The 12,489-nt window shown below is 41.7% G+C and overlaps 1 protein-coding gene across 2 annotated transcripts in view; it reads left to right on the top strand.

Annotated features, from left to right (window-relative positions):
* GTPBP1 (GTP binding protein 1) overlaps positions 1-12,489 on the top strand; it is an 88,020-nt gene that overhangs the window by 24,529 nt on the left and 51,002 nt on the right. For both annotated transcript variants that reach the window (XM_089681979.1, XM_089681978.1), the window contains exon 5: positions 8,465-8,588. In XM_089681979.1, coding sequence (XP_089538105.1) covers positions 8,465-8,588 — 124 coding nt within the window. The remainder of the gene's footprint in view (positions 1-8,464; positions 8,589-12,489) is intronic.

Raw genomic sequence — 12,489 nt, 5'->3', positions numbered from 1 at the left:
ATCTTCTACTTCATAAATGTGCATCCAAAAGCAAGGCTGAAAGTTTTTTACCTTCAGCCTCGGCTGTCCCGGGTCTCTCCCTCTTCATTAGCTGAGACCGCAACGGGAGCCATTGACTCCTGCTACTGTTAATCACAGCCAATGAGGAAAGAGTGGGGGTGTGGCCAAGCCATATCTGTGTGTGAATGGACATACAGAGGAACTAACCTGCTGCTTGGGGGGGCCCCATAGCAAGATGCTTCCTGTGGGGCACTTGGCAGGAGGGAGGGGCCAGGAGCGCTGGTGGGGGCCTGAAAAGGAGGATCGAGGTTGCTGTTTGTAAAACCACTACACAAAGCAGGGCAGTATGACATGTTTGTTGTATGTGGGGGGGGAAGGGGGGTTTAAATCTGCCTTTTTTAAAATCGCTTTAAAGGGCTGTAAATGAAGTGGTCTATATAGTAAAGAGAAGAGATCCACAATCAAAAAATGCTTTTATAAAATGGATCCATGCTACATAGAACGGTCTTGCATCACTCATACAGGTGTACTGTACCTTCTACATATGGGGTGAGATACATGATGAGAATTGTAAACTTTTTTTTTTTTACTTTTTAAATCTTAAAGTGCACAACTCCCCCTTAACTACTATATCTCCCAACTGTGCATCTACATCCTTAAACCATTTCCCTGAAATATTATCCTTCCCCTGGCGGGAAAAAATCTGTACCCATCAGGGGAATCAACAGTGAGTTATGCTTCCAATCTGTTTTTATTTGTCTAATCCATCCCATACTCTTACCACCTGTGTAAGTGTACTTCTAGTCTCATCCATATTACGAAACTTTCGTGGTATCCAAATAATCCTCTAATCGTGTTACTTAAAGTGCCTTCTATTTTAGGCCAACTCTTCCCCTGTGAATTATGTGTCCAATCTACAGTTCATGACAGTATCGCTGCAGTGTAATAATTAATATCCGGCAGATTTAATCCTCCTTTTTCGTTCTTATTACACAGAAGTTCATACCTAATTCTCGACTTCTTATTAGCCCATATTAATTTTTTTTAATATCGCAAAGAAGGATTTTGCAATGTGGACTGGGAGCATATGAAATTTTATATAGAATTTTTGGGACTATCACCATCTTAACCAAAGGTATACGCCCGATCCAAGAGACCCTTCCGTTTTTGAAAGTCTGCTCAACTCCTCTATTTCATTTATTAATGGGATATAGTTCACCCGATTTTATATTTTTTTTTTTTTTTATAGAATGGGTCAATTTTACTCCTAGGTAGCCTGATTCCTTTTCCCTCCATGAGAATGGGAAGGCCTTTTTGTAGAGTCTGCATCTCCTTCTTATAAATATTAAAGATCTTTGTTTTCATTAAGGTTTTTTCAAATTTTGAAAACTCCATACTACTTTTTTTTTTTTTTTTTTTTTTTCTTTATCTCATTCGGTTAGGTAACGTTAACTGTGGGTTCACATTATAAAACAGTATATCAGCATATGCTGCTACCTTATGCTCTATCTCACTTATCTTGATTCCTCTAATATCTACTCTTACCGTCGCCAGCAAAGGTTCCAAGGATAAAACAAATGACTGGGATAAGGGGCACCCGTCTCGTGTACATTCTAAAAGACTCCAAGAGAGACCCATTTACCTTAACTGCTGCTGTCGGGCCATTATAGAGCTCTTTTATCCAACCCATCATCTTAGTACCTATTCCCCCTATCTCTAGGGTGTCCATCATGAACCCCCAGTCTACCCTGTCAAAAGCTTTTTTTAGCATGGATTGACAATATAATTGTTGGTAATTTTTCTCTTTGCCTTCTGTAAGAGTAGCAATATTCTTAATTTATCCATTCTTGGGACAAAGCCCAGTTGATCTAAGTGTATACATTCAGGCATCAGCTCAGATAGGTCTGTAACTAGCACATTGTGAGCTCCTTTTTTTTTTTTTTTTTTTTTTTTTTTTTTTTAAATCGTTATATATGTTTGCAGCTTATTCCCATTTCCTCTCCTAAGGCGTGTGTGGTATGTATAGAGAGACCATAAGTTTTCCCAACACTTCATACAGAATTACTTCTGGATTTTGATTTGGCCATAGATATTGACAAAGGTGTAAGTTTGTCCCCTTATTTTCCCTCTTAAGCATAAGAACTGGCCCTCCTGGGTCCTCCAATCTCTCCTCCACAACAAAACTCACATTTTTCGAGAACCTGATCGCTACTCCTTTTAGCTCTCTATTAGTGAGTCCCCATAGTACCATGTTTGGTAGTACCTCGAGTATAGTTTAATATTAGTCATATGTTAAATGCGTATCTTGAAAAACACATCTGCCGAAAGTTGGTCAACTTCTCTAAGTAATTGTCTTTTTAGTAGAATTTAACCCTTTCTCATTTGTCATGAAGTTAATTGAACTCATAGCTATCTATTATTTGTTCTCTTGTTCAGAGGGAATACGGTGTAGACTGTCTCATGGATCTTCCTCCCCCCTCCCCCCCACTCCATCCTCTTCCCCAACCCTTACCAAAATTACAAAAAAAAGCCCCTGGCCTATACATTGTCATGGAATCTGATTCCCCCACTGGTGATTCCTAATTTGGGGTAACACTCTGAGCATGAATGTCTACTCCTGCTCTCAGCATGGGGTTCAAGTATTTAACATCCTGTTTAGCCTTCCGATGCCCCGCCATCACTACCTGTATTCCCTAAAAACCTACTTGGGAACACTGGTGAGGGTGGTGAGCAGGGTGGAATCAGATAATCGCGTCTCTGGGGTGTCTGATGTTACTCCTGGTGGGTGTCTTTAATCTATGTATTCTCTCAGTCTTAAAAGGATCTGTGGCTGGTCTACCTGTCAATGGGTTAAACACCTTTTATTTACCGTAGGTCCTCTTCATGTGCATCCTCTGGGAGACCTTTTAATCCATAACCTCTTTTCCTGCTGGCCGCATACAAATGTGCGGCCTCCCGGTCTCTGGGCCTAGACGCCGAGCGGCTGCACATATGCATTCAATTAAAAAAAAAAAAAAAAATGTGCTGAGAGCGTGCTCCCTGCGCGCTCCCAGCACACATGTCCGGTACTCACGGAAAGGTCCCAGTCTGCTCTTTTGATCGGGACCTTTCCCGATCATGTGATGACGCGTCACGGCGGTCACGTGATCCCTAAGCCCCGTCCGTCCCAGCTTCTGAAACTTTTAAAGGGCTGGGAGGCGCCGGCGTGTAGGGGTTAAGTTGTTTCTTCTCTCTGTTTTCTTGGTCCTCCAATTTTTAAATGACAGTTTCCTCTGTTCCCTTTGCATCTCTTCCAACTGCATTTCCAGATTATACAGGTGAAACTCGAAAAATTTGAATATCGTGCAAAAGTTCATTTATTTCAGTAATGCAACTTAAAAGGTGAAACTAATATATGAGAGACTCATTACATGCAAAGCAAGATAGGTTAAGCTGTTTGTCAGAATTGTGGTGATTATGGCTTACAGCTCATGAAAACCCCAAATCCACAATCTCAGAAAATGAGAATATTGTGAAAAGGTGCAATATTCTCGGCTCAAAGTGTCCCACTCTAATCAGCTAATTAAGCCACAACACCTGCAAAGGGTTCCTGAGCCTTTAATTGGTCTCTCTGTCTGGTTCAGTAGGAATCACAATCATGGCAAAGACTGCTGACCTGACAGTTGTGCAGAAAACCATCATTGACACCCTCCATAAGGAGGGAAAGCCTCAAAAGGTAATTGTAAAAGAAGTTGGATGTTCCCAAAGTGCTGTATCAAAGCACATTAATAGAAAGTTATGTGGAAGGGAAAAGAGTGGAAGAAAAAGGTGCACAAGCAGCAAGGATGACCGCAGCCTGGAGAGGATTGTCAGGAAAAGGCCATTCAAAAGTGTTGGGGACTTTCGCAAGGAGTGGACTGAGGCTGGAGTTTGCATCAAGAGTCACCACACACAGACTGATCCTGGACAATGTTGTTTTCCTCTTGTCAAGCCGCTCCTGAACAACAAACAATGTCAGAAGCATCTTACCTGGGCTAAAGAAAAACAGACCTGGTCTGTTGCTCAGTGGTTGCATCTCATTTGGAAACCAAGGACCCAGAGTATGAAGAATTGAGAGGCACACACTGCAAGATGCTTGAAGTTCAGTGTGAAGTTTCCAGTCTGTGTTGATTTGGGGAGCCATGTCATCTGCTGGTGTTGATCCACTGTGCTTCATTAAGTCCAGGGTCAATGCAGCCTTCTACCAGGAGATTTTGGCGCACTTCATGCTTCCTTCCGCAGACTAGCTTTATGGGGATGCTGACTTCATTTTCCAGCAGGACTTGGCACCTGCCCACACTGCCAAAAGCACCAAAACCTAGTTCAATGACCGTGAGATTACTGTGCTTGATTGGCCAGCAAGCTCGCCTGACCTGAACCCCATAGAGAATCTATGGGGCATTGCCAAGAGAAAGATGAGACATGAGACCGGACAATGCAGAAGAGCTGAAGGCCGCTATTGAAGCATCCTGGTCTTCCATAACACCTCAGCAGTGCCACAGGCTGATGGCTTCCATGCCACACCGCATTGAGGCAGTAATTGCTGCAAAAGGGGCCCAAACCAAGTACTGAGTACATATGCATGCTTATACTTTTCAGAGGTCCGATATTGTTCTATGTACAATCCTTGTTTTATTGGTTGCATGTAATATTCTAATTTTCTGAGATTGTGGATTTGGGGTTTTCATGAGCTGTAAGCCATAATCATCACAATTCTGACAAATCAAGGCTTGACTAATCTCATATATTAGTTTTCACCTTTTTAAGTTGCATTACTGTAATAAATGAACTTTTGCACTATATTCTAATTTTTCGAGTTTCACCTGTATGTCTGCTGAGCTTGTGGCTCTGTTCTCTCCTCCACTTCCTCTATCCTTGTAAACATTCGTCCAAGATCCTTACGAATCACTGCCATTTAACTTTTCATAGATAATTAGTTTTGTGAACATTTTTGCCATCTCTATTTTTGTGGGGATTTGTGATATTACACCCTGTTGTTTAGAGACCTTTTGATCATTTACAATGTTATCGTTTATCAATTCATTACTCTGATTCTCATCCCGTACACCAACTGACAGTCTAGACTGCTCTCCATCAAATTTTTTAGTTCTTTCCTGATGTTTCCCCGGACTTTGTTTCTCTGGGCTTTTTCCTGTAATGGCAAGTATTTCTTTATTGTGCTAGTATTTCTTTAATGGGTCTGTTCTTCATAGCCGCAGATTTTTCAATCAATGTTCAGAAATACAATTCCCACACCCTCAGGGGACCTTTCCTCTTTGATCTTCAGCGACTTTACAGTCCCAAGTTACGTTTTATAGCACATACGTTCAGTCCTAGGACTCTGAGAGACCGTGATTCCTTGGTCTTCTTACCATCCAGCCCCACTGCTCAGGTATACAGTTGCTAATAGAAGAAATAGAATAAGTATAAATCAGCACACATAAAAACATAAAATCCTCAAAAATCCCTTAGTCATATTGATATCCTTCCCCTGAAGTACCAATAACTAATATATTCATTGACTTAAACCCAAAACCCACAGTTACAGTGAAAAATCAAGTCCCAAAGGAATTACCCAAAATATTATTATGCAAAAATAAAAACAATCTCAAAATAAAGATAAAAAAAAGTACATAAATAAAATAAAGTCCCAATACACAAAGTGTCCAAATAATATGTCCAAACTAAGATCAATTCTTGATAGGAAGACGCTTCCTACTCCACTGAAGATGGAAATCAATCACAGGTGCTCTTCAAATACATATAAAAACGATAAGATCAGCAAATCGGCATCCTAATGACCAGTATACGATCCCCTTTCCGTGTGTAGAGGGTCTCCCGATCACCAGGTAATTCCCCCTTTGCCACTCCTGTCCAGCACTATCACTTTTTTGCTCTGGGGGACACCTGAAGTGAACCGTTACTCTCCAGACCTCCGACACACAGGGGTTCCAGAATCCAAAATGGCTGCCGCGGCACTTCCGGGAACGTCAATACGTCACGTGCCCTGGACGCGTTTCGTCACTTCTGGACTTTGTCAACATCCTTTTATTTATGTATTTTTTTTATCTTTATTTTGAGATTGTTTTTATTTTTGCATAATAATTTTTTGGGTAATTCCTTTTGGGACTTGATTTTTCACTGTAACTGTGGGTTTTGGGTTTAAGTCAATGAATATATTAGTAATAGAAGAAATGACAACTTTAAATTTTACTGCCGTTTCCCATGGCAACTCGCCCTCCGAACCCAGGCTTCTTGATCCATTGCACAGAGCAGGTGAGTAAAACATGTTTTTTAAAAAAAAAAAAAAACTTTAATATCACCTTTTTAAGGATTGTTACCTGCAATATAGTAAAGTGTGTGTGTGTGGTTTTTTTTTTTTTTTTTTTTTTTTTTTTTTTTATTTTGGGGGGGGGGGGGGGGTTAATATTGCTTTCAGGCCGGGAGCCAACCTGCTCTGTTTCTACATTAGGATCCTGGGCTTGATGGTGGAGTGATTTCCAAAACACTGTAGTGCAGCACCTGTCAAGAGACTGAAGATTCTCTGTGGTAATAAGGACAGTAGAGGACGCTTCTGAGTGTAGCAGTATAAAAACTCATCTATTCACACGATGATTGGCAACTTACAAGACAATATAGTGATATCAGGCATATACACATAGAAGTGTCATTCAGGGTCAGCTTCTGGGGATGTTCCTTTGCAGAACAGGATGAGCCTCCCAGGTAAAGACTATATCACCTGTTGCTGTAATGCAGAGGAGACACACAGTAGACGAAGTGTAGCAATAGGTGAATGAAAAGCAAGCTATGGAAACTTAGAGGTAGAGGGTTAAGAGCCTTATATGTGTCTTTCTCCTCACTTGGGTCCATTAATCTTCCAGATGTAGGAGAGCCAAGTGGGGTTCAGCTGTCAATAGAGCCTAAGGATGTGGATGGGAGCCCTGGAGAGTACTGGGAGACAAATATAAAAAATACCGGATACTTTTTCATACAAGTACATGGTACAGCAGGCATATCAGGAATATGAAATGTTGTTTACATACTCCTTTAACCCGTAAGGATCTGTTCCTTGTACTGTAGAGAGATGAGATTGTTTTGAGGCCAAAAACCTCCTTTCTTCAAGGTAGTCTCTCCCTTCCATCTCAAACGTGTAACTTCCTATGCATATCCAGGCATCATTTTTCATCATTATGACTGTTTTATGTTTATTCTCTTAACCCTGATGGGGGGGGGGGGGTTGCCCCTGAAATGCGCTGGCTGTTTGTATTTTATTTATTTTACCATCAATTACAATGATCTTGGACTCTCTCATTCACTTTAATCTGGTACTCCTTTCTGTATTTCTCTGTCCTGCTCCTTGCCATCCTAAGGCAGTCTTCTGGATGTGGTATACACTGTTGTGAGTTTTTCCTCATCTGCAGCTTTGTTTGAACAAACCAAATCTTTGTCATTCTTGCGACAACCTCCATCTCATTTCACCATCTCCCATGTGGATTCAACAACGCCTCATTTAAGCCTATTGACTTAAAAAAAAAAAAAAATTTAACTCTACTAGGTTTTTGGTTTAATGATCGGGCCTCTTTTGATGCTCGCTTTGGTCGTAAGGTTCTTCGAGCAGCTGTGTGAACCCCCTCGAACACCTTCAGTTTTTCTGTTGATGTGGGGCTGTTGATATTTAATTTGCTGCGGTTCTCAACCCTTCAGTTGTATTGCTTGAGGATGTTCCTACCTTCCTGAATACTATTTTTTGACCTGTAATGTATGCTTCAGTAAATCCTTTTCATGTTACCTGTAAAATTCTTTCCTTTTAAAGTACATTTACATGAAACTGGTTCTGCCCCGCTGTTCTCATGATCCACTCTTACTTTTGCTTGCTTGGACTGGAAGGAGTTATGCAGTGCTGTTGTAACAGCTCTGTTTTTCGTCAGTGTCTGGTCTGCTGTAGGTGGCAGCAACCCTTTGTTCCTGAATACTGCCGTGTGTCCTGTAATGAACTCCAAAAAGAATGAAAAGAATTTTACAGGTAAGACAAAAATCCTATTACATTGCAGGTTAACCAGTCCTTCGATGTGCTGACTGCACTTGTTTACATCACTTGTTTCCTTTAGAAAATCTCTATATTTCTCCTCTATATTTGTGGAGATGGAGACATTTCTGGTCTTGTCCTAGGGTGACAACCATATCTTTCTACAGTTATAGTGGAGTGAGCATAGCCACCCAGGGACAGGAAGTGTGGTGTTTTGCAGTATTAGTATGTTAGAATAATGATAAAAGGATACAAATGCAGACACTAGGTCTAAGGACTGGTAAGCTCCATTATATAACATTTTTTGTGTCTTGGGTTTAGGTACACTTAAATGATCACTTTTTTTTATCATAGAAAACATTATATTTGGTAAACTGAATATTTGGGAGTAATTTATTTCCATAATCTTCCTTTCCATAGGTTGGCAGCAATGCTGGCATAGTGGGCATGACTAAAGAACATCTCGGTCTGGCGTTGGCATTAAACGTCCCAGTCTTTGTGGTGGTAACAAAGATTGACATGTGTCCAGCAAATATATTACAAGGTGAAAATATCATTAATTTGTGTTTGGGTTTTTTGGGTTTTTTTTTCCTCATTGTGATGTGGACATCAAAACTGTAGGTTGATCTGACTTTTTCCTGGTAAAGAATGTGTATTACAAAGCATGTTGAGGTTGGTTTTCCACAATATTGTTAAATACTCATCCAAAATTAACTGGGTTGAAAAAAACCTGGATTCATATTTTAATCCACACAGTACAGGACACAGGTGATAGATAGATACACACATATATACACCCCCTGACTTATCCGCTGGTAACTTCAGTTGATTGGACACTAGCAAAATTTGAGGACCTGTCCCCTGGGTATTTGTCCACTGCGATGGGTGAAGCCCAGACCCTATATAGGGACCAGCAACATGGATAGGTAAGACAGGGTCACCCGATTTCTCTGACTTGCTGTAGTCCCACAACAAGTATGAGACGTTTAATATCTCCAATACTTGCTTTATGCTCTTTATTTGTATTCTGCATAGTGAATGTTTATAACTATCAGGAAACCTGGAATTTGTTTTGAAATTAAACAGTGTGAAACTTTTCTAACTTTGTGCTAAAATCCAGCCACTCAGAGCTTAGTTTCCAGTGGATAACCAAGTGTTTCCCCACACCACACCACAGGTTGCATCTCCAGAATGACTGACTGATTTTATGCACATGTGCAGAATCTTGTGTCTCAAAGCCTAGTCAACTGAAGCTGCCTGTAACAGAAGCCTCACACGTATTCCCTTTTGAAGGACATCATATTGGTGCACCACTTGACAAATTCATCAAAGATTCCACGGAGGGAAAGGTCCTTCTTCCACAGCTGAAGATTCAAAAGCGCACCTCCGGTCTTCTGCCTCCTACAAATAAAAAGAAAAAACAAAAAACCTAGGCTTCAACTGTTAAAGCTCTTTTTAGCGCAATACAAAGTCTGCCCCAAAGCATTCTTCTCAATGATGGGTTGTCCACACTCTTAAGAGTGGGAAGACATCTGCTACTGCTTGCTATTCTGTGGGATACAGGTGTGCAAGGCCTGTGGGTTCAATCAGTGGTTTCATAGTAAAATATAAAGTTCAAAACTCTGCCCCTTACCACTTTCTTCTATCAAACCAACCAAAATCTGCTCAAGGACTGTCAGATTTGCAGAACCATCTTATGTCCTCGGGAGTAGTCCCTCAAATACCTCGAGGACAGGCTAAAAGGATTCTATTTAAACATGTTCCTGGTACCAAAACCCATCCGGGGTTTTTGTCCTATCCTGGAGCTAAATTCCCTAAACAAATACCCCCCTGGTTCCAAAGTTTAATATGAAATCTTCAAGGTCCGCTATTTGCCTCCTCTGAGACAGGGGTATTACTGGCATCTGTAAACATCCAAGATGCCTACCTGTATTTTCCCATCTACCCACTGCATCAGTGCAGTCTGTGCTTTGTAGTAGGAGACGTAAATGCTTAGTTTTTCATACTGCCCTTTGGCTTATCCTCTACTACCAGAGTATTCACAAATGTACTTTCTAGTCTGACTAGAGGAGCTTTTTCTGAAAGTCTCTTCTCTCTTCCAGTTATTTGTAAACATCCACAGGACTATTCAGAACCTCCAGGCTTTCGGTTGTATAATCCTCTTCCTAAATTCTGCTCTCCAGCCTTCCTTTCCTGGAGCATGAGTCTCATTATAAACAGTCCAAGCAAAAGTTTCTTTCAGAAAACAAACTGGTCTCTCTCAGATCTCATACTCTGGTCTTAATGTTACAGAAGCGCCCCCCTGTGAGATTATCACAGTGATCTGGGTCTCTTGGTGGTCTTCATCAAAGCGATTTAATTCACCCAGTTCCATTAACCTCTTCCCACCTGCCCATTGCATATAGACTGCGGACGGGAAGCTTTGCCGATGCGGGGTAACGTATGTGTACATCAGTCCGCATCAGCAGCTCTTGTGCAGTTTAGAACGCTCACCCAGGAGCCCGGCAATTGGCGTACTGTGCAGATACAGCGGATCACATTACTGCTGTGTCCAGTTGATCACATGGTCTTTTTACCATGTGACTGCTTTACCCAATCACAGCACTCACATTGTAAACACTGGAAAGTGAAACTAAAGATCGCTTCTCTCTGCTTGTCAGTGTGAGGACAGAGAGAAGCGATCCTGTAGCCTGTGAGTGTACAGCAGCCTGTCAAAGTGCTGTGCCAGCCACCCCAGTGTCCCAGTTTAGTGTCCCAGTGTCTCTGATCAGAGCCCCAGTATGTTCATCATAATGCAGCCAGCCCCTGTCACCTGTCCCAGTGTGCAGTAAAACACCCCCATACACCATACCAGTGTCCTGTCCCCATACACTATACCCAAACCAATGCCCAGATCACCACCATATCTGCATCCTGATCACAGCTATACCCTATACCAGCGTCTTGATCACTACCATACATCATACCAGCGTCCAACATTTTAAGCAAAAAAAATTTTTTTTTTTTCTTCAACATTTTTGGCATTTTTCCATTTTTATATAACAAAAAAAATTTAACAGTTGTGATAAAATGCCACCAAAAGAAAGCTGTCAGAATAAAAAAAAAGCTAAAAATGTCATGGGTACAGTGCTGAGTAATTGTCACTCCAAAGTGTGATGACTTCTGAAAATTGGCCTGAACTGGAAGGGGGCGAAAGAGTTCGGACTTGAAATGGCTAAAGGCCTCCTTCAATGCAACATCTCTTTGGCACGGAACAGATATGCTGCCTCTCGACCTGCCTATGCTCCTATTCATCCAAGCAAGGAGTTCCTTTTTTATATGTATTTCAGTTGTCACCATCTCTACCAAGGGGAATGGGCTTTTCAACCTGATGTCCGAAATGGGGACTTTTGGAATGTGAATATCCTGACCTCCAGTTTCAACTAGTTACTCGTATTTGTGGTCAAGACCAAGGATCCTTTAGCACTGCATCAAATGTTCTGTTGGTTCCCTGGATCCGTTTTCAGGCTAATTGATGCCTTTTCTCCAGTGGGAATTCTGCCTTGACTACTCTACAAAATAGAACAGAAGTAACCCGTGATTCTGTCTTGAGACAGAGGGGTCTCTTATTCTGTTTCCATATTTGTAAAAACAAGTAAAGCCACTTCCAGCATGATCTATTACCATTCCCAGAAATCCTTTGTCTGACGTGAACACAGGCATTTTAATCCCAGGGATTACTCTGTGCCTCACATTCTAGTCTTCAGGGCTTGACCATAACATGGCCTTAAAGCAGAACTCCATGTAAAATTTTTATCATGCAGTGGGGCTGTGCCCGCACTGCATGGGTTAACTGCTCGTTTTGTCAAGGGGTTAAGGGAAAAGCTATACTTACCCTGTCCTCCAATCCTTTGGAAAACCATGCACCCCCCACGTCCAGCGGTGGACTGTTCCTGGACTCCTGACACCCAGTGCCGGTCTGTGGGCATGATTATGTCAGGAACAATCATTCACAAGAACACTAGCGTGCAGGGGGGGCAGAAGCGACCGGGACCGGTCTCGCGCTTCAAGGATCCCTGGATTCAGTAAGTATAACTTCGCTTTTATCACCCCTAGACAAAAAGAGCAGATAGCCCATGAAATGTGGGAACAGCCCCACTGCATGGTACAAAAAACATTTATCCCGGAGTTCTGCTTTAAGTACTCTTAAGGGACAGGTTTCGGCCTTGTTCATTCTTTATAAAAAAACCCTCTGGCTTTGCTATCCCTTATGTAGACCTTTTATTCAGTGTTTCTTGGATCAATCCACCCTTACAGCTCCCTGTGCATCCTTGGTACCTTAATTTGGTGCTCTCTACCCTCCAGAAACCACCATCTGAACCCATCAAACTCCCTTTTTGGATGACTTCCTGTTTCTCCTGAAGGTGGTGTCAGCCTTCTACCTCAAAGACCTATTCCTTCCTTTT

This window comes from Staurois parvus, unplaced genomic scaffold (genome assembly GCF_062004578.1).
Source record: "Staurois parvus isolate SC_StPar_1 unplaced genomic scaffold, SC_StPar_1.0 ptg000282l, whole genome shotgun sequence".
Lineage (NCBI taxonomy): Eukaryota > Metazoa > Chordata > Amphibia > Anura > Ranidae > Staurois > Staurois parvus.
The sequence above is the reverse complement of the archived record's forward strand: the minus strand, read 5'-3'. Positions and strand labels throughout refer to the sequence as shown.